Here is a 20,247-nt window from a genome sequence, read left to right as displayed (position 1 = left end):
GCACATTCCCTCTCGCCCCCAGCCGCCCCGATATTAATAGCCCTCCATCGGCCTATCCAGCTGGCCTGGAGTCCCTCCCCATGATCGAGTGTCTTCCTTTATCACCCCAGAAAACATTCAAAACATCTCTGCGCCTTGGTGTTCCTGACTGTGAAATGGGGATAGGGCTCCCTGTCTCCCACCAGAGCCGCGCAGGAAGAGGGTCAGAAGGAGGCCCAAAGGGCAGCTTTTACAGCTGTCTGCAGCCACCATTATCGTCATCACCATTGTACACACGAGGAAACAGAGAGGGCATGTGGCTTTCCCAGGGTCACACAGCGCCACGCGAACCCCGGATCTCCGTCACAGGACCCACGCCAACGCCCCCAGATCCTGCACTCCCCTGTCCCCAGGGCCATCTCTGCTGGCTCCAGACCCGAGCGTTCTGGCCCCCATCATGCCCCTCCCTCCTCCCCCATATTTAGCGCGAATCCGATCCGGGGCTGGGCCTGGCGCTACTTAATGCAGCCCCCGTGTTCTGGAGAGCGCCGAGCAGAGCGAAGCCAGAAACACAAGCGAGATGATGATGGTTATGAAGCCCGAGGGTCTGGGGGCCGGGGAGGGGCCTTTCGCAGCCAGCAGCGGCGAGTACATGGAACAGGAGGAGGACTGGGACCGAGACCTGCTGCTGGACCCGGCGTGGGAGAAACAGCAGCGGAAAGTGAGTACTAGCCCATTTCCTGATGGCAAAACTGAGGCCTGAGAAGCCGATCGGCTCGTGGTTGTCATCTCAGCAAGACAGGGGCAGAGCCTGCAGAGTGCCACTCCTTAGCCCAGGCTCTGCCCATCAGTCCTCTGCTGTCCCCCAGTGCTAGAGGAGAGGACTTGGAGCCCTCATGAGGGGTTTAGGATGACAAGGAGAGTATCTGGGTTGCCCCCCAGGATTCATTCCCCTGGGCCCACTGCCCCACTTCTGCTGGTGAAAACACGTTGAGCTTAGCCCAGGAGATCCAAGTTTGGGGGCTTCCAGAAGAATAATCTGCTTCTTGCTACACCCCACCTTCACCTCTCCAGTTAAATATTCCCAGGCCCCACCCTGAGGACTTGCAGCCAGACAACTAGCAAAGAGACTTGGGAATGTTGGCGAGGGGACACCCATCCCCAAACCCTTTAACCCTCTCCTCTGTATTCTTTCCGGCATGGCATCCATAGTCACTCTATCCCAATTGTCAAATGAGGAAACTGAAACCTAGAGAGGGCAGAAATAGAACCCAAATCATATACTGGCAGAAAACAGCCCCATCCCCCCAACCTGAGGGTCTTTGCCCCTTGCTTGCCCCATCCCTACTCTTTCCCAAGATACTCCCTCCCTGGCCCAGCGACTCTGAGTCTGCTGAAAAGGCCACAGGGTTGGGGAGGAGGGAGCCCTGTGTCCCCTTACACAGTAACCTGACTCTCTGGCCAGATGGACACTTTTTGCTGAGGCAGCGGCTTGGGGAGCTAGAGAGGGGCACATGGGCAGCTGCTGCCTGGGCCCAGCCTTGTAGGGTACTCAGGCCCCCTCTTGCTGAGCTATTTTCACTCCCAGACTTTCCCAAGTGGAGGGGGCAGGACACCTGGGTTCCCAAAAGAGAAATGATCCTGGCTGAAGTGAGAAAACTTTGGGGAGTGGCAGGCCAGGAGTAGGGAGGACACCATGAGGTCACTGGACCCTGCTCAGCATTTGCCAACAGTATATGACTCCAGGACTGGGCAGGGGACAGGGGTGTTCAGTGGAATTTGCAGGATCTGAGAATCCCAAGATTTAGAACCAGAGCACTTCTGCTGTGTTAGGTGACAGGAGATGACCCCAGGGCCCAGGAGGCTCAGCTGACTCGACTGGGGTACCCCAGGTGACAAGCCTCCCCCCAGGGCTCATCTTGCACCTGTCTCCAAGCATGGCTGTGGTCCTCCGGTCCAGCAATCTCCCGGTGATGTCATCTCTGCCCCTGACTCCAGCTGCCATCTGCTTTGCAACTCTTGTACTCATTCCCACTCACCCAGGCCTCTCCCCGATCCAGGTTCGCGTGCCCCTCTTAAGACACATGCCTGTCAGTGACTCGCCTTTGTCACTTAACAAAATATCAGAAATACCCATTCAACCCAACTCACAGCCACCCACCTCATTGGTTCATTCAATGGCTGAGCAGTGTAGATGTTCTGTAAATTAATCAGCATCTCCGGCACACCAGACATTCTGGTCCTTTCTTTCTCATCCAACATTGTTTATGACAATGTAGTGAAATCTCTGTGCTCATTTCAGTCCTGCCTCCTCCCTGCTACCCCACTGCATCTTGGAACACCTCTTCCCACCTGATTCAGCCGCATTCAAAAATATTCATTCAGTGTTTCTTAAGGAGGTATGTGTCAGGCTCTGTTTTAGGTGCCAGGAATTAGCAGGGGACAAGCTCAGGGAGGTTACATGCCAGCAAGGACAAATATTTCTATCACACCCACCTCATCCTGCCCCGTTCCCCTCACTGACTCTCTCTCACCCTGGTGCCAGCCGCCACCTCCTCGCTTCTACCTTCTGCTTTGCCAAGCCTTCTGTCTCTACTGTGCTACCAGAATGAGTTGTTTAAAACAGTTCTGCCCACCTCCCTCCTCTGCCTGGAAGTCCCCCTGACTCCCTGTTGTTCTCAGGATCAAGTTCAAACTCCCTGGCTTAGCACCCAAGATCATGCATGACCTGGCTCCTGCTGCCCCTCCGGCCTCCTCTAACCACTTACACCCCAGCACCCCCTGCTCCATTCCAGCAGCGCCAGATAGCTGCAGCCCCGTACACCTAGCAACAGTTTCTCACTGCCAAGCACTTGCCCGCGCGGCTGCCCCTGCCTGGCGTGCCCTTGCCTGCCCTTCCCCGCCTGAATAACTCTGGCTCTTCCCTCCCAGCTCTGACAAAACACTGGCCTTCCCCCCCACCCCATCGGGAGAACTCATCGGCCAGAATCCCTAATACCAGTCCCTCCCAGCTCTTCTCAGACCAACACTACCGTTTGAGGGACTGTCAGTTCCTTCAGGGCAGGGACTAAGTCTCACTAAGAACCATGTTTGTCAAATGAAAAAAACGCCCTTCGGCCCTGGCCAATGTGGCCCAGTTGGTTGGAGCATCGTCCCATAAATTGAAAGGTCCCAGGTGAGGGCATATACCTAAGTTTCAGGTTTGATACCTGGTTGGGGCATATGTAGGAGGCAACCAATGTTTCTCTCTCCCATTTATCTCTCTCCCTCTCTCTCTCTCTCTCTTTCACCCCCCTCTTCCTTTCTTTCTAAAAGCAATGAAAAAAATGTCATTGGCTGAGGATAAAAAAAATAAAAGCCCCTTCCTTCACCATGGAAGTGCCACCCGGACCTGCCTTTCCCCCAGCCCTGCCCAGGGTCCCAGGGCATCCCAGACTCTAGGACTGGAAGGAACTACAGGGAATCAACTGCCCTTCCTGTGCTTGGGGCCCCCTCAAGTAGTGCTCAGCACTCACTCACACACCTCCGGTGACAGGAACCCACCCCTTTCCCTTAGCAATGACAGCCCCTCAAGAATTTAAAGCATCATCTTCCATGACCAGCTTTTAGGGCACCTGAAAAGCTGGTCTGAGAAGGGAAATTAGCTGAACGGGAAAATTCCAAATAACTTGTAGGGCCACCTTTCAGGAGTATCTGCTTTGTGGTGGGGGGATGCTCTAAATTCTAGAATCCTGCCAGGTTGGGGAAGAGGGACCTGCGGCATCATGGAGTCTGACCCCTCAATTGTACAAATGGGAAGACTGAGCCTAAGGGAAGGCAGAGAGCTGACCCCAGGTCACAGAGAGTAGCTCAGCTGGGACTGGAGCCCAAAATTGGATTTGACCGAGGACCTTATAGCTGATGGACCCAGGAGAATCCAAGGCCTGAAAGCTTGGTAGTTTGGTTGAAACTTGGGGACAAAGCTGCAGGTCACCTCATCCCTAGTAAACACACAGCCATGTACCGGCCTCACGTCCCAGATGGAGACTGAGGCTGAGGCTAACTCTGGGGAGCAGGGGAGGACAATAACCTCCAGAGACGAGGTCAGGCTGGGCATGGGTGGCCTGCTGGTCCTCCATGGCTAGCAAAGCTCTTACATACTCGAAGTCTACCTGGAGGCCAATTCACAAGGTCCCTGAGAGGTCGGTGGGGCTGATATAAAAGCATACAGGAGAACAGTCCCGCGGGCAAAACCCTCAGAGCCACATAGGCTGTGATCCAGAATTTTTCAGATTTCAGAAAGGCAGTGTCACCTGCATTGGCCCTTGCACCTCAGAGGGCCCCATACTTTGGAGTGTCTACTTAATTATTTTCTAAATCTCCCTCCTGTACTTGAGACTGGTCACAGCTGGAGAGCTGCTGGTGAGGTACCCCAAGTCCAAACTGAGACCTGCATGAGCCCTGGACCCCATTTTCTCCTGCAGGAAAACTGAAGCTCAGACAGGGAAAGCGGCTGGCCCAGACACACGGCACATCAGTGGCTGTGCCAGGACTTGAATCCAGGGCCTTGGGCTCGTGGACCTACCCTGACCGAGGGTCTGAGTACTGTTCTCTGCCCCCAGACCTTCACTGCCTGGTGCAACTCACACCTGCGCAAGGCTGGCACCCAGATCGAAAACATCGAGGAGGACTTCCGCAATGGCCTCAAGCTCATGTTGCTCCTGGAGGTCATTTCAGGTGATGGTGCAAATCCATGTGCAGGGACCCCGGGACCTAGGGGAATTTGGAGAGCTGGGGGAGTGTGGCAGCAGAGGCTGGGGTGAGGACTTCATGGTGGAGGGGGGGTCTGAGGACAGTGTCTTCATCTTCCTCTCGTGACTTTGGACCTTTAACCTCTCCTTTTACACCCAGGAGAGAGGCTGCCCAGGCCAGACAAAGGCAAGATGCGCTTCCACAAAATTGCCAATGTCAACAAAGCTCTGGACTTCATTGCCAGCAAGGGGGTTAAGCTGGTGTCCATCGGGGCTGAAGGTGAGGAGGTGGCAGCAGGGGACCTAGGCTGGGATTGGCGGGGTTCCTGACATCAAAAAGTCACCTCCATGAGCTTCAGTTCCCTATCTCAACAATGCGGTAACCATCCATGTCTCACAAGAGGGACTGTAAGGAACAAATGTAACCAAAATGCCAGCACAGGATCTGGCACCTAACCCGTGTTAGAATCACTTTTAAGTAGCCCTGACCAGTGTGGCTCAGTTAGTTGGGCATCATCCTGCAAAGTGAAAGGCTGCCAGTTCAATTCCCGGTCAGGACACATGCCTGCATTGCGAGTTCTGTCCCTGGTTGGGGCATGTGCAAGAGGCAACCGATCGATGTTTCTCTCTCACATCAATGTTTCTCTCCCTTCTTTCTCCGCCCCTTCCCCTCTCTCTAAAAATAAATTAATAAAATATTTTAAAAGTCACTTTTAAATAAAACAGCTGAGTACCTACTATGTGCCAGCCCTGGGCACCAGAGCCAGAGGGAAGAGCAGGGGGAGGTAGCTGAGGCTGGTAGCACAGGCTTTAAATGCCAGGTGGGACCTTCCCTGCCCCCACCCTGTAGAGATCGTGGATGGGAACCTGAAGATGACCCTGGGCATGATCTGGACCATCATCCTGCGCTTCGCCATTCAGGATATCTCTGTGGAAGGTGAGCATGGGATGGGGGTAAGCAAGGAAGGTGAGAGGGCTGGCCCGGACACGTCCCCAGCCAACGTGCCCCCATCCTCACCCAGAAACCTCGGCCAAGGAAGGCCTGCTCCTGTGGTGCCAGCGGAAGACGGCGCCGTACCGCAACGTCAACGTGCAAAACTTCCACACCAGGTCTGTCAGCCGGTCAGCACAAGTGCGTGGGCCTCTGCCAGGCCCTGGGGCACAGAGCTGACCCCTGTCACAAGCCACAGGGGAGAAGAGGTCACAGCCAAGTTCCTGGAACAGTGTCTGAATATAGGAGGACTTGGTCAATGCAGAATTGACTCCAGGAGGGTGAGGGAGACTTCCTGGAGGAGTGGGCATTGGCAACATCCCCAGGAGGGCATTCCAGCCAGAGGGAACTCAGGGGCAAAGACCTGGAGGCCAAAAACACCTAGAAATTGGTCGGGCCTGAGCCTAGCGTATGTGAAGGAATCACAATGAACTTGGAGGAGACAGTGCAACTCTGTAATAAAGGGCCTCAAATGCCAAGCTAAGGAATTTGGACTTGACTCCATTTTACAAAGGAGGCTGCCCTGATGGGGTGCTTCTGGGGCAAGCATAGGACAGGGCCTCCGCTTGAACCTGGGCCTGACCCGCCCCTTCTTTCTGTGCAGCTGGAAGGATGGCCTGGCCCTCTGTGCCCTCATCCACCGACACCGCCCCGACCTCATCGACTATGCCAAACTGCGCAAGGTAGGCCTCTGACACCCCAGCCCCGCTCCCCAAAACCTCTGCCCTCAGCGGACCTTTCACCTCTGCCCACTTGTGCCCATCTAGGATGACCCCATCGGCAACCTGAACACTGCCTTTGAGGTGGCAGAGAAACACCTGGACATCCCTAAGATGTTGGATGCAGAAGGTGAGAGTAAGCCTAGCCCAGAGGAGGACTCTATTCCCTACAGGGGAGGTCTCACAGTCTGACTGCCACACCTTTGCCGCTGCTGTTCTCTCCTCCAAGAAGGCCATGCCCTTCCCCTGGTCCCTGGTCAGAGCCCTTTGGGCCACTGGCTGCCTTCTGCAGGAGTCCTCTAGTCCGTCTCTGTGCCCCTCTCCGCCCAGTGGGACCAGCCTCCCCTGCTGCCCCCGCTATGTAATGGCTCCACCCTCTGACTCGTGTCCCAGTTACCTGGGTCACTTGGGGGCATGTCAGTCTCTCAAGACTGGGAGCTGCTCTGGGGAGGCCCTGCCTCTGGTCCCTGTGGCCAAGCAAGGCTTTAGTCAACTGAAACAGCAAATACTTTCTGAGCACGTGCTATGCCTGCGACCCTGGAGGTGTGGGCACTGATGGGTGAGAACTTAGGGGAAAGACAGACAGATAGATAGAAGGGGTTATGGGATGGCTGGAGATACCAGGCAGTGTGGACTGGTGCCTCATGAGGGCTGCAGCATCTGCTCACCCACTCTCTCCCTCATGGCTTCCTCGCTCTACAGAGGGGGAGGCTGCTGGGTCCTGGGGTGATCAGACGGGGCTTCAGGGAAGAGGAAGATGGTTTGAGGTAGCTGGCCGTTGGCAGCCATGACCAGATGTTGTCGGCCCCTCCCATTCCAAGAGAGGTCTCTACCTGGGTGGGGACTTGAGCCCATTTCCCGCCTCTGGCTTTGGCCAATAAACACCTCACTGCCTTCCCCCAGACATCGTGAACACCCCAAAGCCCGACGAGAAAGCCATCATGACCTATGTTTCCTGCTTCTACCACGCCTTCGCCGGCGCCGAGCAGGTGAGGGGTGTGGACCCAGGGCCCAACCTTGGAAGCATCCCAACATTTGGAAGCACCAGGCCCGTGGGTGGGCACCTCACCACTCCAGTACACACGTGGGTCTCAGGGAGCTCAGGAGCAGAGGCCGCTGGCCTGCAAGCACCCTCCCCACCCTGAAAGATGTGCTCCCCTCACCCTGGCCCATGTGGCTCTGTGTGTGGAAGTGTGGTCCCGTACACTAAAAGGTCACAAGTTTGATTCTTGGTAAGGGCGCGTGCCTGGGTTTCAGGTTTGGTCCCCAGTCAGGGCGTATACAAATGATAACCAATCGTTGTTTCTCTCCATCTCTCCCTCCCTTCCCCCGTCTCTAAAATCAATGGGCATGTCCTTGGGTGAGGATTACAAAAACAAGAAAGAAAGAAAAAGATGTGCTCCCCTCATTCTTTTTCCTATTTGCTGGGGTCTAGGGTTCAGGGTTCATTGGCTTTACACAGGGAGGCTGGGTCAGCGGGAGTGTCTGTGGCAGCTTGTTCTATGGCAGCCACTCTGCCCCCCACCCCCAACAGGCAGAGACCGCTGCCAACAGGATCTGCAAGGTGCTGGCCGTGAACCAGGAGAATGAGAGGCTGATGCAGGAGTATGAGAAGCTGGCCAGTGAGGTGAGCCAGAGAAGGCCTTCCCTCCCCAACCCACGCTCTCCCAGCCTGACCAGCCCAGGTCTGTGCCAGGAGAGTCTCCCTCTCCTCAGAGCAGCCTTGGCCTCCCCCAGCCTCCTCAAGACATCTTCACCCATCTTCCGCCCCTTGTGCCTTTCCAAGCTCCTGGCCATTCACTCATCTTTCATTCATTTCCTCATTCATTTATCCATTCACTCATATTTACGCAGTCTCATGGTCTTTGCTCTGTGCCAACCTATACTGGCCCATGCACTCAGAAATTAACCATCCCACTCCTTTCCTGACTAGTGGGGACTCCCCATTCTGCCCTCCAGAACCCCCGCTCTGCTTGAGGCTGGGCCTTTTGGCCATAGCCCAGGGGTTGGTGTAGAGGGGTGGGTGAAGTGAGCACCCTCAGAGCTCTCTGCTCTGTCCCGGCCTGGTGCCTGGCAGCTGCTGGAATGGATCCGCCGCACTGTCCCATGGCTGGAGAACCGTGTGAGTGAGCACAGCATGAGTGCCATGCAGCGCAAGCTGGAGGACTTTCGGGACTACCGGCGCTTGCACAAGCCCCCCCGTGTGCAGGAGAAATGCCAGCTGGAGATCAACTTCAACACGCTGCAGACTAAGCTGCGGCTGAGCCACCGGCCTGCCTTCATGCCCTCTGAGGGCAAGCTGGTCTCGGTGAGCTGGGCCAGGGATGGGGTGACCCCGGCTCTGCCTGCATCCTCTGGGCGACCTTGGGCTCCATGTCCCTTTCTGTACAATGGGTGAGCTGTGATGGAGGGCACCTCTGCCTGCTCCACAGGACATCGCCAATGCATGGCGGGGGCTGGAGCAAGTAGAGAAGGGCTATGAGGACTGGCTGCTCTCAGAGATCCGGCGCCTGCAGCGACTCCAGCACCTGGCGGAGAAGTTCCAGCAGAAGGCCTCCCTGCACGAAGCCTGGACCCGGGGTAGGTACACCTCATGGGGCTTGATTCTATCCTGGGGTGGAGACTGGTAGGGTGCGGGGATCCTGGCAAAATGTGCAGGTCAGGGTAGGTGCCAGGAAGTTGGAGACCTGCTTCCTGTTCCCCAGCCCGACTTTGCTGTGCAACCACGTTACCGCCCCTCTTTGGCTGCTCAGCCCCTTCTGGTTCCGGCCTTCTGTAGGTCTCCTGTAATGTGTTTGTCATGTAGCATTTTATTTGTGTATGTAACACGTGTCCAAAGGAGAGTCCCTGACTCTCACTTACATTATACTCAAAGTATACTGATGCCAAAATATTTCATGAGTCAAATATATTACTCTGTATGAACGCATTCATTCTGTATTCTGTCAGGGATTTAGCCCTACAAAGGAAGGACTCCTGCCTAAAAATAATGAACACAGACTAACAATGGATTATGACCATAATAAATAATGATGGTTTGATATAATAAGAGTTTCTTAAATATAAGGCCACTTATGTGACCCTGAGATCTCCGAACCTCTAAACCTCAGTTACTTTTTCTGCAAAATGCAGAGGCACTCAGTAAATGGTTGCTACTGCAGTTATATGTTTTTTTACTTGCATAATTATGGTAATTGTCATTCTCAAAGCACTTTTAGGTTCATTATTCATTCTACCAAGTGCCAGGCACCTTGCCAGGTGCTGGGGAAACTGGTAAGCAGAGGAAGCTGTGCCAGGGGCTCAGGGGGCTCAGAGTCGTGGGGAGGTAGTTCTGGATCAAATAATACCAAAACAGTACCAAAGACCACGCTGAACTGCGCTGGGTCAGTGGACGCAGATGACATTTATGGGCCACGTTCTGGAACAAGAGTTTCATTTAACTTTATCAGGCCAGCACCTCAAAGCAAACTGCTAGGGTAGGTGGGCTAAGCAGGTGTGACCTGCATTTCACAGATGAAGGATCTCCATGGTCACAAGCCCTACTCGAGCCCCTTGCTTCTCTGTTTGAGCAGGGAAGGAGGAGATGCTGAACCAGCGCGACTATGAGTCGGCGTCACTGCAGGAGTTGCGGGCGTTATTGCGGCGCCACGAGGCCTTTGAGAGCGACTTGGCCGCACACCAGGACCGCGTGGAGCACATCGCCGCGCTGGCTCAGGAGCTCAAGTAGGTGTGGCCCGAGGCCAGGCCCGCCCCCGGGGACAACGCCCCCTTCCTGGCCCCGCCCCTCAGCTCCGAGCCCCGCCCTCACCTTCATTGCTCTCAAAGCATTTGGCAACCCAGTTTTGGTACCTCGTCCTTCCCGGTAACCACTTGCTCCGCCTCTCCTCCCGTATCCCGGCCCCATCTCCGGACCCTGCTCTGCTGCCCACACTCCTGCCCACCGGCACTTGCCGGCCCCACGGCCGTGGCTTGCCCGTTCCCTTCAGCTCCGGGGCCTGGTCTGCTACCTCCTCACCCCCTCCTGCAGTAAACTCGCCCCTTCCCGCATAACCCCGCCCTGAAACTCCAGTCTACTCCGCAAGCTTGATCTTGAGGGACTTGATCTGAGACCAGTGGGCACCCTTATTTACCCAGGACCGCGCCGGGAACGCCCCCTTCAGGAAAGCCCCTCTTGACCCTCACCCGCCGTGGCTGCCTTACACCTTCACCATCACCTGGGGTGTGGGTCCGGAGGAAATATGGGGTGCGGTCTGGCCCCACAGTCACCCCCTCTTCTCACCCGCAGTGAGCTGGACTACCATGAGGCCTCCTCAGTGAACAGCCGCTGCCAGGCCATCTGCGACCAGTGGGACAACCTGGGCACGCTGACCCAGAAGAGGCGAGATGCCCTTGAGGTGAGGGCGGGGCCAGGGAGTAGGGGTCTGGCCGCTGTAGACAGGTGAGTGGGCCCATTGGGCAGACTGCTGACCCACCCACCATCCCTGCGGCCCTCAGAGGATGGAGAAGCTTCTGGAGACCATCGACCAGCTCCAGCTGGAGTTCGCACGGCGGGCAGCTCCCTTCAACAACTGGCTGGACGGCGCTGTGGAGGACCTGCAGGATGTGTGGCTGGTGCACTCGGTGGAGGAGACCCAGGTGAGTGCAGGCGTTCTGGGGGTCTGCAGCTGCATGAGATGACGGGAAGCTGGCCTGAGATCCTGCCAGCCACTGCTTTAGGCCCTTGGGGAATGGGGACAGAGGAAACCCCAGTTCTCTAGTGCTGGGCTGACAGGCCTGGACTCTTGAGCTAACCCTGCCCTGGAGCCACTGGATGGCCTGGAGCACGTTGCTGCCCTTTCTGTCGCCTGCAGGAAGTGGGGGCTGCTGGCTGATCCTGCCTGCCTGTTGCCCGCAGAGTCTGCTGACAGCACATGAGCAGTTCAAGGCAACATTGCCCGAGGCTGACCGAGAGCGGGGTGCCATCCTGGGCATCCAGGGTGAGATCCAGAAGATCTGCCAAACATATGGGCTGCGGCCCAGCTCCACCAACCCCTACATCACCCTCAGTGCGCAGGACATCAACACCAAATGGGACACGGTCAGTGCTGCCTGTGGCCACTCCCTGCCTCCTACCTGTTCCTGAGCACTCTAACCACCCTGAAACCTCAGGTGTCCCAAGATAAGGATCTGGGGTCTGTTACAGACTCCTTGTGGCACTGGCCAAGTTACCTTGCCTGCCAGCCTCATCTGTAAAGGGGCCATAACAGCATTTTCTTGTCAGGCCTGATGTGAAGTAGAATGAAACCTGGTGTATGGACATCCTTCACAAAACCACCCATTAGTTATAAATGAAGTTGTGGAGTGATTTGCCCAAGAGCCTGCCCACAGGTCCCTGACACCTTGGCTCAGACCCGCAGGGGCTGTTCAAGGGACTGGGTTCCCCTGCCACAACCACAGTTCTTCCCAGGTCCGAAAGCTGGTGCCCAGCCGTGACCAGATGCTGCAGGAGGAGCTGGCGCGACAGCAGGTGAACGAGAGGCTCCGGCGACAGTTTGCAGCCCAGGCCAATGCCATTGGGCCCTGGATTCAGGGGAAGATGGAGGTAAGGCTTGGGTGGTGGGGCAGGGCTGGGCCACCAAGAGCTGGGAGTCCTCATCCTGCCTGGGTCTCCCTGCAGGAGGTGGGGCGCCTGGCAGCCGGGATGGCCGGCTCTCTGGAGGAGCAGATGGCTGGACTGCGGCAGCAGGAGCAGAACATCATCAACTACAAGAATAACATTGACCGGCTGGAGGGTGACCACCAGCTGCTGCAGGAGAACCTAGTATTCGACAACAAGCACACCGTCTATGGCATGGAGGTGGGCTCAGACCCGCTAAGAAGAGGGGAGGCGGCACGGGCTGGGGAAGCCTGGGGCAGCCACAGCTGGACACAGCACATCAGCTTGGCCAAGTCCCTCAGTACAGCCCTGGGGGTACTGAAACCCAGTAAGTGAAAACTAACCAGTCTGGAGTTATATAGCCGTCTAAAGCCAGACCAGGTTGGCCATGGCTGGTTGATAAATACTTGCTACATAATAAATCATCAAACTTTAAAGCAGGAAGGGCCACTGGAGATGACTCCGTGGAACCTCCAGATGGTCAGAGAGGCCCGGAGAGGAGAGGACTTGCCCAGTGTATTACAGTGGACTGGGGGTGGAGCTAGAGCTCATGGCCAGGCACTGACTGCCCACTGACTTGGCCTGTCTCCTGCTCTCCCAGCACATCCGTGTGGGCTGGGAGCAGCTGCTCACCTCCATTGCCCGCACCATCAATGAGGTGGAGAACCAGGTATTGACCCGAGATGCCAAGGGCCTGAGCCAGGAGCAGCTCAACGAGTTCCGGGCATCCTTCAACCACTTTGACCGGGTCAGCAGGGGCCCAGCCTTGTGGGGCGGGAGACTTGGGGGCTGGTGGGGTTTGAAGACCAAACCTGATACCCACTTACCCACTACAGAAACGGAACGGGATGATGGAGCCTGATGACTTCCGGGCTTGCCTCATCTCCATGGGCTATGACCTGGTGAGTATCCCCAACCCCTGTCCCAGAGGTCCCCATCAGTGCCCTGTCCTACATATGGATCACCTACTGTGTGTTCCCACCTTAACAGTCCGTGATCTCCTCATTACACCCATTGGGGCTGGGCGAAATTATCCCATTTCAAACAGGGGCTACTGAAGGCTCAGAGAGGTAGATTAACTTATTCAAAGACACACAGCTGGAAATTTGGACCTAGTTCTGTGTTAGTCCAAAGCCTAGGCTTGTAACATTTTTACTCAGAGAAACAGCACTACAGAGAGCCCCAGAAGAAAGACCAGGACCAGTGGGCAACAAGGGGCATTGCCACGGCAGGACACAGACTTCAGCCTAGTAGAAAAGGCTTCCTAAAGTCAGAGCTGACGAAGGCTGCCGTCTATGGAGAAAGGGAGCATCCGGTCACTGGGGTTGTCAGGCCAGGGCTGGACAGGCCCCAGGAGGCTCTGGCACCCATGGGCGTGATGCCCGGCATCTACTCCCTGCAGGGGGAAGTGGAGTTTGCTCGCATCATGACCATGGTGGACCCCAATGCCGCCGGGGTCGTGACCTTCCAGGCCTTCATTGACTTCATGACCCGGGAGACTGCTGAGACGGACACAGCTGAGCAAGTTGTGGCCTCCTTCAAAATCTTGGCGGGAGACAAGGTGAGTCCCTGGCATGGAGGGGGCCGGCGGGCTGGGGCAGGGAGTAAGACCTGTGGACCCTCAACACCTCTTCTCCCCAGAACTACATCACCCCTGAAGAGCTGCGGCGTGAGCTCCCGGCTGAGCAGGCTGAGTACTGCATCCGGCGAATGACACCCTACAAGGGGTCTGGGGCTCCAGCTGGAGCCCTGGACTATGTTGCCTTCTCCAGTGCCCTCTATGGGGAGAGCGACCTCTGACCTCGACCTCTGAGGTTCTCCATGCAAGTCTGAGAGAGGGTGCCCTCTCTGGTTCCGTTCATCCCTCAGAGCACAGACCCTCAATTACAACCAGCCAACTGTTTCTGAATAAAGATCCATCGTGGGTCTTTCTCCGTCTCCTTTGGGTTCCCAAAGCAGAAGCTGGGCCCTCAGCTTCTTGGGCCGGACCAGCTTCCTGAATTTAACCTTCAGAAGTTTCCACCACCCGTACCTGCCCTCAGGGACTGGGCATCCACACCACACTGGAGCTGAGGACACCTCTTTATTGCTGTTAGAAGAGGGTGGTTTACAACAATTTGTCTAGACATGAAAGGGAACACTGTCCCCAAATCCAGGGGGTCCAGAATTTATAGCGTCAGACAGAAGAAAGCCCGGCAGGAAGCCAGAGCCTGCTGAAGACAAGCTGGATTTAAGACCAGAGCATTTGCTTCCCACCTGTTCCTTCCCCGAGCTCAGGGTTCCTGTCCCAGCTTTAGCTACCAAAACATAATCCTTCACCCCAAGACCCTCCTAACTACCACAACTCAACAAAGGTGCAGCTGGGGAACCTCAGAGTGGGAGTGAGGGGTAAGGGCTGTACCCCTAGCCCAGTGCCCTTTGCCCACCCTGAGGTACCTGGCGCCCATCCCTCAGACAGCTGTGTTTCCTGGAGAAGGGGCCTGGGCATGCAGGCCAGGCTGGGGGACAGGCTGTTCCGGTCAGCGCCAGGTCCTGAGCTGGTGCTCCTTAGTCCACCACTGCCGAGCTGGCCATGACATTCACACCACAGGCCCTGGACCCACGATGCAAGTAGTAGTAACCCTGGGAGAGAGGGGCGGGAGTTGGGAGGGCACTAGGGCAGGGTGGGGGGCTGGAGGATCAGGGGCCAAGCTGGCAAGACTCACCTCCTCACCCCAGTCAGTGCCCCAGCTGTTCTTGATGGCCCAGAAGGGGACATCGGAGCCTGGGAAGCAGAGGGGAGTGCAGGGAGTCAGGGCCCTAAGTACCCTGCACTCTTTCAAATATATGCTGTGGGCCTACTGTGTGACAGGTACTAGGAAGAGAGCAGAAAAAACGACAGGCCCACCTACCACCCTTCTGTAGACCCGGTGGGGCTCTGGGGTTTGGGAAGGGCACCTACCCACACCCCTCCAGCAGGTTAGCCATTCCTACAGTTCAGCCTCACACCATGTCAGCTCTCCCATCCACAGAGAGGATGGATGATCATGCCTGGCCCAGAGCGGGTGCCAGGGTTAAGGACAGGGTTCCTAGGGTTTCCCCAGATTTCACCCCTAGAGGTCCTGCAATGCTGTGGTTTGACCTCTGCCTGTGACCTGGGGCGGATGGGCAGAGAGGGGGTCAGCCAGACTCACGGTTGCCGTAGCCCACAAGCAGCACAGCGTGATCAATGAACCAAGGGCTGCAGAGGAGCCTCAGTGGGCGGGAGATCCCCCGGCGGTAGAACTGGGGAGGGAGAATAAGCAGTAGGAGGCCAACTCCAAGGAGAGGTGGGGGTAGAGTCAGCAAGAAATGGAACAGGGGCAGCGGGGCTGGGGCCCTACCTGCATGCCGAAGGCATTGATGGCGATAGAGATGGGGCCCTTCTTGGCCAGCCAGGCTGCCAGCTCTGAGACAGGGGAGGGGCAGCGTCAGGGGCGCCCAGGCCCCAGTCCCACATGGCTTGTCCTCACCCCCATCCCTCACTCACTTTGCTCATCCTTGCTTAGCTCCACTGAGTCGTTGATGTAAACCTTGACCTTCTCTGCAGTGAAGCTGCAGGTCTGCAAGTGGCCATGGTAGCTGTAATCATCCTCTGTCTCCAGCCCTCCTGGGGAACGGTGGGGGTAGATGGGGGCGTAGAGAAAAGGTGGACCCTTTACCATACACTTGTTCTTCTCCTAGCCAGAGGCTGTGCTAAGCCCCTTATCCACAAGACCTCACGTTCCTCATCCACCCCAGGCCACAGCCCCTCCCCTGTGAGGGAGACACTCATTCTAGAAATGACATGACTGAGGCTCAGGGGTCGAGGGAGTCACCAGCGAGAAATGTGGCAGAGATGGAACTCAGCTCCCAACTTCTCACTCCTCACCTGCCCTTGCTTTCCTAGGACTCTTGACCTTGGCTTGCTTGTCCATCTCAGACAGGACCCACCCCTGACTCTGCCCAGGTGTGTGTGGCTCCCAATCTGGCCTAGCCCCACCAGGCTCCCACACCAGTCTCTATACAGCCACCTCCATCCCGCACCCCTTCATCCTTCTACCACTGCAGCCCGCCACTTCACTCAACTGTCCATTTAGGTCAACGCCTCCCCTCAAGGGTGGGGTGTGTTGTCCCCTGGTTTAGCAGCATCTAGAAACACAGAGCTCCGAGGAGCAAAAATACCAAGACCCTGTTCTGTGCCCAGAAGCTGACACATTTCCCCACTTGATACTCAAGGCAATCCCACCAGGCGGGCATGAGTCTCATGTCACAGGTGTGGCGATAGAGGCTCTGAAAGAGCTCACCTGCCCAAGGACCTCCGCCAGAAGGGCCAGCACGAAGACTTGATTGAGCCCAGTTCATGTGGCTCCTACGCTTGTGTCTCTCCCCCTCACAAACTGACTTCTTGTGGAGGGAGAAGTAGCCCCTGCCGTCCCTGCTGACCCCATGAATGCGTACCCAGAGTCTTTATGGCTGAATAGGCGTTGGAGGGCAAGCCGCCCATGCAGGCCTTGTCCAGCGTGTCACAGTCCACGAGCTCTAGGAGACAGAAGGCTGGTTCCAAGGAGCCCGCAGGAGGGCCTGGGCTGGGGGCGGGGGGCTAGAGCGGGATGCTCACCCTGTTCAGAGAGGGAGAGCAGGTCCCCCTGCTTCAGGAACCACTGGCCCTCCACGTTGCCTGTGACTGAGAAGGCCCAGCAGGAGCCACACATGCCCTACAAGAGACAGGCAGAGTCACAGCTGGGTCCCTTTCCAACCCTGGGCAATCCCCACATCCCACCCTCACTTTTGATGGGTCCAACCTGGTTCTTGACTTTGGTGACAGCCCCCTTATTCCTCCAGTCCCACTCGGGTGGGGCTGGGTCATCAACGGGCTTGGCTAGGCGCATCTTCTTGCCAAGCCCCTCTTTCAGGAGGGGATTCAGGTAGAAGGTGCGGAACTCCTCCTCTGTGGGCAGAGGTGGGCAGGGGATAAGGCATGGGGGTAGTTTTCTAAGCCAGCCCTGACTATGGCCTTGGGGACAGGCCCTCTCTCTTCCAGGCTCCACGAGGGCTCTGGCCACCACCCCTACCTGTGAGGTCACTGAACTTGGTGACTCCATACTGAGCGGTGCCACGGTCCAGGGCCTGGATCTCCTGAGCTCGTACCATGTTATTGATAAAGATGGACATGCGCCACTGGGCTTCTGAGGACCAAGGAGCAGTAGAGGAAGGGTTCAGGCCCCAAGCAGATCATTAAAAAAGGGGTGCTCATGGCTAACAGGCAGAGGTTTCCCTGGGCGGTAGGGTAAAATCAAGAAGGTGAGCAGGTAGGGATGGGGTGGGGGGCAGACCAAGTGGAAGGTATGATGAACTTTTTGGGCCAAACTGGGATGATGACTTCCCAGGTGTGAAGGAAAAACCTGAATGGGCACCAAAGAGGATCCCCAGCTAGGCAGTCATGGGAGAAGGCCACCATGCCAGCGGGCCTCCAACAGACAAAACCTGGCCTTTGCCCCATGCCACTCTCCCTAGAATGATGAAGAACCATGGCTTCGGACCAGGAAAATCAGATGGGAGAAGGGGCCAGTCCCTACGATGGCTGCCCAGGCCTGGGAGGTTGAGCAAGAGCTTGGGGACTTAGGGGTCCTTGAAAGGGTGCACTACGTCTTCTGTCCTTCCCCTCCCAACACAAAGGTGCCAAATTGGGGGGAGGCCTGATCTGATTGGGGCAGTTACAGCCCAGGCTGGGTCCTCACCCTCCTCTGTCTCATATGTCCGGTTATAGGTGGCGATAAAGTGCTTGAAGAGCGAAACCATTTTCATAGAAAAGTTCTGGAAAGGCAAAGGGGTCTTTAAAAGGAGTCCCTCTCAGACTGACCAGGGAGCCCCAGGCCAGGGTGAGGGGAAAAGAGGGGACATAAGGCAGCAGCCAGCTCCCCAGAGTGAAGGACATCTCACCTGGGGCAGGGGGTCCTTGTTCAACAGTGGAAAGAATGAACTGGAAGTCTCGTTTTTGTCATCTGGATAGGGTTGGAACAAAGAAGTTAAGGCTGAACTCTAAATGAAATCTGCGTCGGGCTACTCCAGCATCCTTGGGATATCCCAGCACCTGTAATCTTAGTATCCACGGCGCCACAGTGCCCCCTCAGCAGCGTGTGTTTTCCTAGCTCATCCAGGACTTCAAAGGTGCAGAGCTGGAGGGAGAGGAGGAAGCCGGTCTGGGGCCCTTGGCTAGATGGCGCTGGAGGCTCCTCAGATGAGGATCACCCCCAAGGCAATCACCCTACAGTGGAGAGGCACCGCCAGCACCGGGACACCCTTTTTATATAGCATGGTCTCTGGCCCTCAAAGCCAGGGAAGTGACCTGGGTAGCAGTTGCCTCTGATCCCTTCCTTTTAGCTTGACTCATCTCCCAACTGCCTCCAGACTCAGCCTGGGGGTAGGGAGCTCGGGAAGCCCCATCACTCACCAGGGTTTTCTTAGACTCAGGGAGCTGACACACGATGGGATCGCTGCAGGGCGGCTCCTCCAGCGTCGCCTTCAGGGAGTACAGCGACCCCCAAACCTCCTGCTTGGAGGGGCGGATGGGACGGTGAGGCGGGCTACTACCTGCTCAGCACTTCATCATTGGTCCCACAGCTCCGCCGCGCCCCCTCCCCTTCCCAATCACCAGGGGTGTCCCAGCCATCCAGTGCCCCCACCCTAAGTCTAGGCCAAAGTTCCAATCCCTCGGACTAGGGCCCCAGCCCCCGACCCCGCTGCGTCCTCACTCGACGGACGCGACCGCTGACGGCCCCCAGCATGGCCCGCGCCCCGGCAACCCGGCCGCGGTTATATGTCTCCAGGGCGAAGCGAGCGGGCCGCAGCAGCTCGGGGGCTACGGACTCCCAGGCCTGAGCGTCGGCAGCTCGGCGGGGCGGAGCAGAGGCAGCGCCCGGGAGTAGTCCGAGCAAGGACAGCAGGGGCAGCCATGAAGCCATAGCGAGGATGCAGCCGGCGGCCTGAACGCACGGAGTGCTCAGACCAGCCAATGGGGCGGAGCAGCTCGTGGGCCGGGGGCCTGGGTCCCTCCCCGGCCGCTGCAGCGGCCCCCGCCAATGGGCCTCCTCCCGGAGCGCCTGCGCGCTCTCTTGTTTACGCCAGGCACGTGGGGCGCGCTCGCTGCGCGGGCGGGTGGGTTCCAGCTTGTTTGGGACTAGCTGGTCTTGCGCGAACAGCGTATGCGAGCGCCCGGCTCAAACCCGATCTTGGGAATAATTCTTTTAGGTCTTTGGAGCTGGCCTGAGAATAAAAATGATAAATAACATTTATTGCATGCTTATTATGTATTAACATATAATCGTCGTAGCAGTCCTGTGAAGTCGCTGTGATCCCAATTTAGTAACTAAGGAAATAGAGGCTTAGAGAGGTTAAGTGGTTTACCAAACATCAGATAAGTGGTGGAGCTGGGCTTGAACCCTGGAAGTTGGCCTCAGAGCCAGGGTTCACAGAGTGATTTCATCCTTGAGGCCCCTCTTCTCGCCCCCAAAATGGCAGGTAATATTCATCGGACTGGCAGTTCCTCAGGCAGTTGTGAGGGTCAAACGTAACCATTCAAGCATTCGGTTCTTCGGGCCTAGCAGGAGGAGGTGTTAGATAGGACAAGGGTCATTCTTACTAAATGCTATTCTTGCTAAGTATTGAAATGCAGCACAGTAATTTGCAGACCAGCTATAAACAGGATGAGCTTGACAGGAACCCAATCCAATAAGTGTAGGCGACTGAAGTCAATTGACCAAATAGCTAAGCTCCTCTTCCTGGCAGACAGAGCTTTGGGCATAAATCCTGTCTTCTTTACTTGCCCCAAGTAAGTAAAACTGCCTTGAGACAACCACAGCTCCTTGAATAGAGCATCCCAAGCATGAACCCCTTGAATTGGGTAACAGGCATAAACAATTATATTAGGCATAGTGCTGCCTACTTGAGTTCACAGTCTAGTGGAGAGATGGATGAAAACAAGAAATTTTTCTGCATGATATTTCAAGCTGAGGGAGAGGAAACAGGAAAACGAGACTTTAAGGGAATTGGGGAAAGCACAGAGGGTTAGTTGGAGCTTGGAGAGTGGGGGAAAACTGACATTAAAATCATCTGGTCCAAACCTGACTGTTTACAGCAGCAGGGATCTAGAGAGCAGAATTAACTTTCCAACTACTCAGAAAAGAGTACTGGAGC

General features: G+C 56.4%; 2 protein-coding genes across 3 annotated transcripts; one reads left to right on the top strand and one right to left on the bottom strand.

Moving 5' to 3' along the window:
* The first annotated feature begins 462 nt into the window (after positions 1-462).
* Positions 463-13,983, top strand: ACTN3 (actinin alpha 3). Its single transcript, XM_024574120.2, has 21 exons — positions 463-700; positions 4,581-4,695; positions 4,870-4,989; positions 5,560-5,646; positions 5,732-5,819; positions 6,305-6,383; positions 6,468-6,549; positions 7,323-7,408; positions 7,954-8,046; positions 8,497-8,727; positions 8,852-8,999; positions 9,992-10,142; positions 10,705-10,813; positions 10,914-11,054; positions 11,314-11,496; positions 11,866-12,000; positions 12,076-12,255; positions 12,656-12,802; positions 12,891-12,956; positions 13,457-13,615; positions 13,696-13,983. The coding sequence occupies exons 1-21, from the start codon at positions 560-562 to the stop codon at positions 13,852-13,854; spliced, it is 2,700 nt and encodes an 899-aa protein (XP_024429888.2). The 5' UTR covers positions 463-559; the 3' UTR covers positions 13,855-13,983.
* A 135-nt stretch (positions 13,984-14,118) lies between these two features.
* Positions 14,119-19,130, bottom strand: CTSF (cathepsin F). Of its 2 annotated transcripts, none has more exons than XM_053924332.2 (14): positions 18,807-19,130; positions 18,506-18,607; positions 18,146-18,230; positions 17,995-18,056; positions 17,793-17,868; positions 17,127-17,240; positions 16,857-17,002; positions 16,673-16,769; positions 16,513-16,593; positions 15,563-15,682; positions 15,417-15,481; positions 15,228-15,318; positions 14,760-14,818; positions 14,119-14,676 (listed from the first exon to the last, which is right to left on the bottom strand). In XM_053924332.2, the coding sequence occupies exons 1-14, from the start codon at positions 19,014-19,016 to the stop codon at positions 14,602-14,604; spliced, it is 1,383 nt and encodes a 460-aa protein (XP_053780307.1). In that variant the 5' UTR covers positions 19,017-19,130; the 3' UTR covers positions 14,119-14,601. The 2 variants fall into 2 exon arrangements, with proteins under 2 accessions (XP_053780307.1, XP_053780308.1); XM_053924333.2 differs by having other exon boundaries at positions 18,506-18,604; positions 18,807-19,128.
* Between the last annotated feature and the right edge of the window lie 1,117 nt (positions 19,131-20,247).

Source organism: Desmodus rotundus, chromosome 5 (assembly GCF_022682495.2).
Source record: "Desmodus rotundus isolate HL8 chromosome 5, HLdesRot8A.1, whole genome shotgun sequence".
Lineage (NCBI taxonomy): Eukaryota > Metazoa > Chordata > Mammalia > Chiroptera > Phyllostomidae > Desmodus > Desmodus rotundus.
The sequence above is the reverse complement of the archived record's forward strand: the minus strand, read 5'-3'. Positions and strand labels throughout refer to the sequence as shown.

Bases quoted from the DNA above. Each gene is read 5' to 3' on its own strand.
- CTSF (XM_053924332.2), bottom strand. From the start codon at position 19,016: ATGGCTTCATGGCTGCCCCTGCTGTCCTTGCTCGGACTACTCCCGGGC. The intron at 18,608-18,806 runs GTGAGGACGCAG...CGCCCCTCCAAG, and splicing joins TCAGCGGTCGCGTCCGTCGA to CAGGAGGTTTGGGGGTCGCT. The intron at 16,594-16,672 runs GTGAGCATCCCG...TCTGTCTCCTAG, and splicing joins GCTCTCCCTCTCTGAACAGG to AGCTCGTGGACTGTGACACG.
- ACTN3 (XM_024574120.2), top strand. From the start codon at position 560: ATGATGATGGTTATGAAGCCCGAGGGTCTGGGGGCCGGGGAGGGGCCT. The intron at 7,409-7,953 runs GTGAGGGGTGTG...CACCCCCAACAG, and splicing joins CCTTCGCCGGCGCCGAGCAG to GCAGAGACCGCTGCCAACAG. The intron at 11,055-11,313 runs GTGAGTGCAGGC...TGTTGCCCGCAG, and splicing joins ACTCGGTGGAGGAGACCCAG to AGTCTGCTGACAGCACATGA.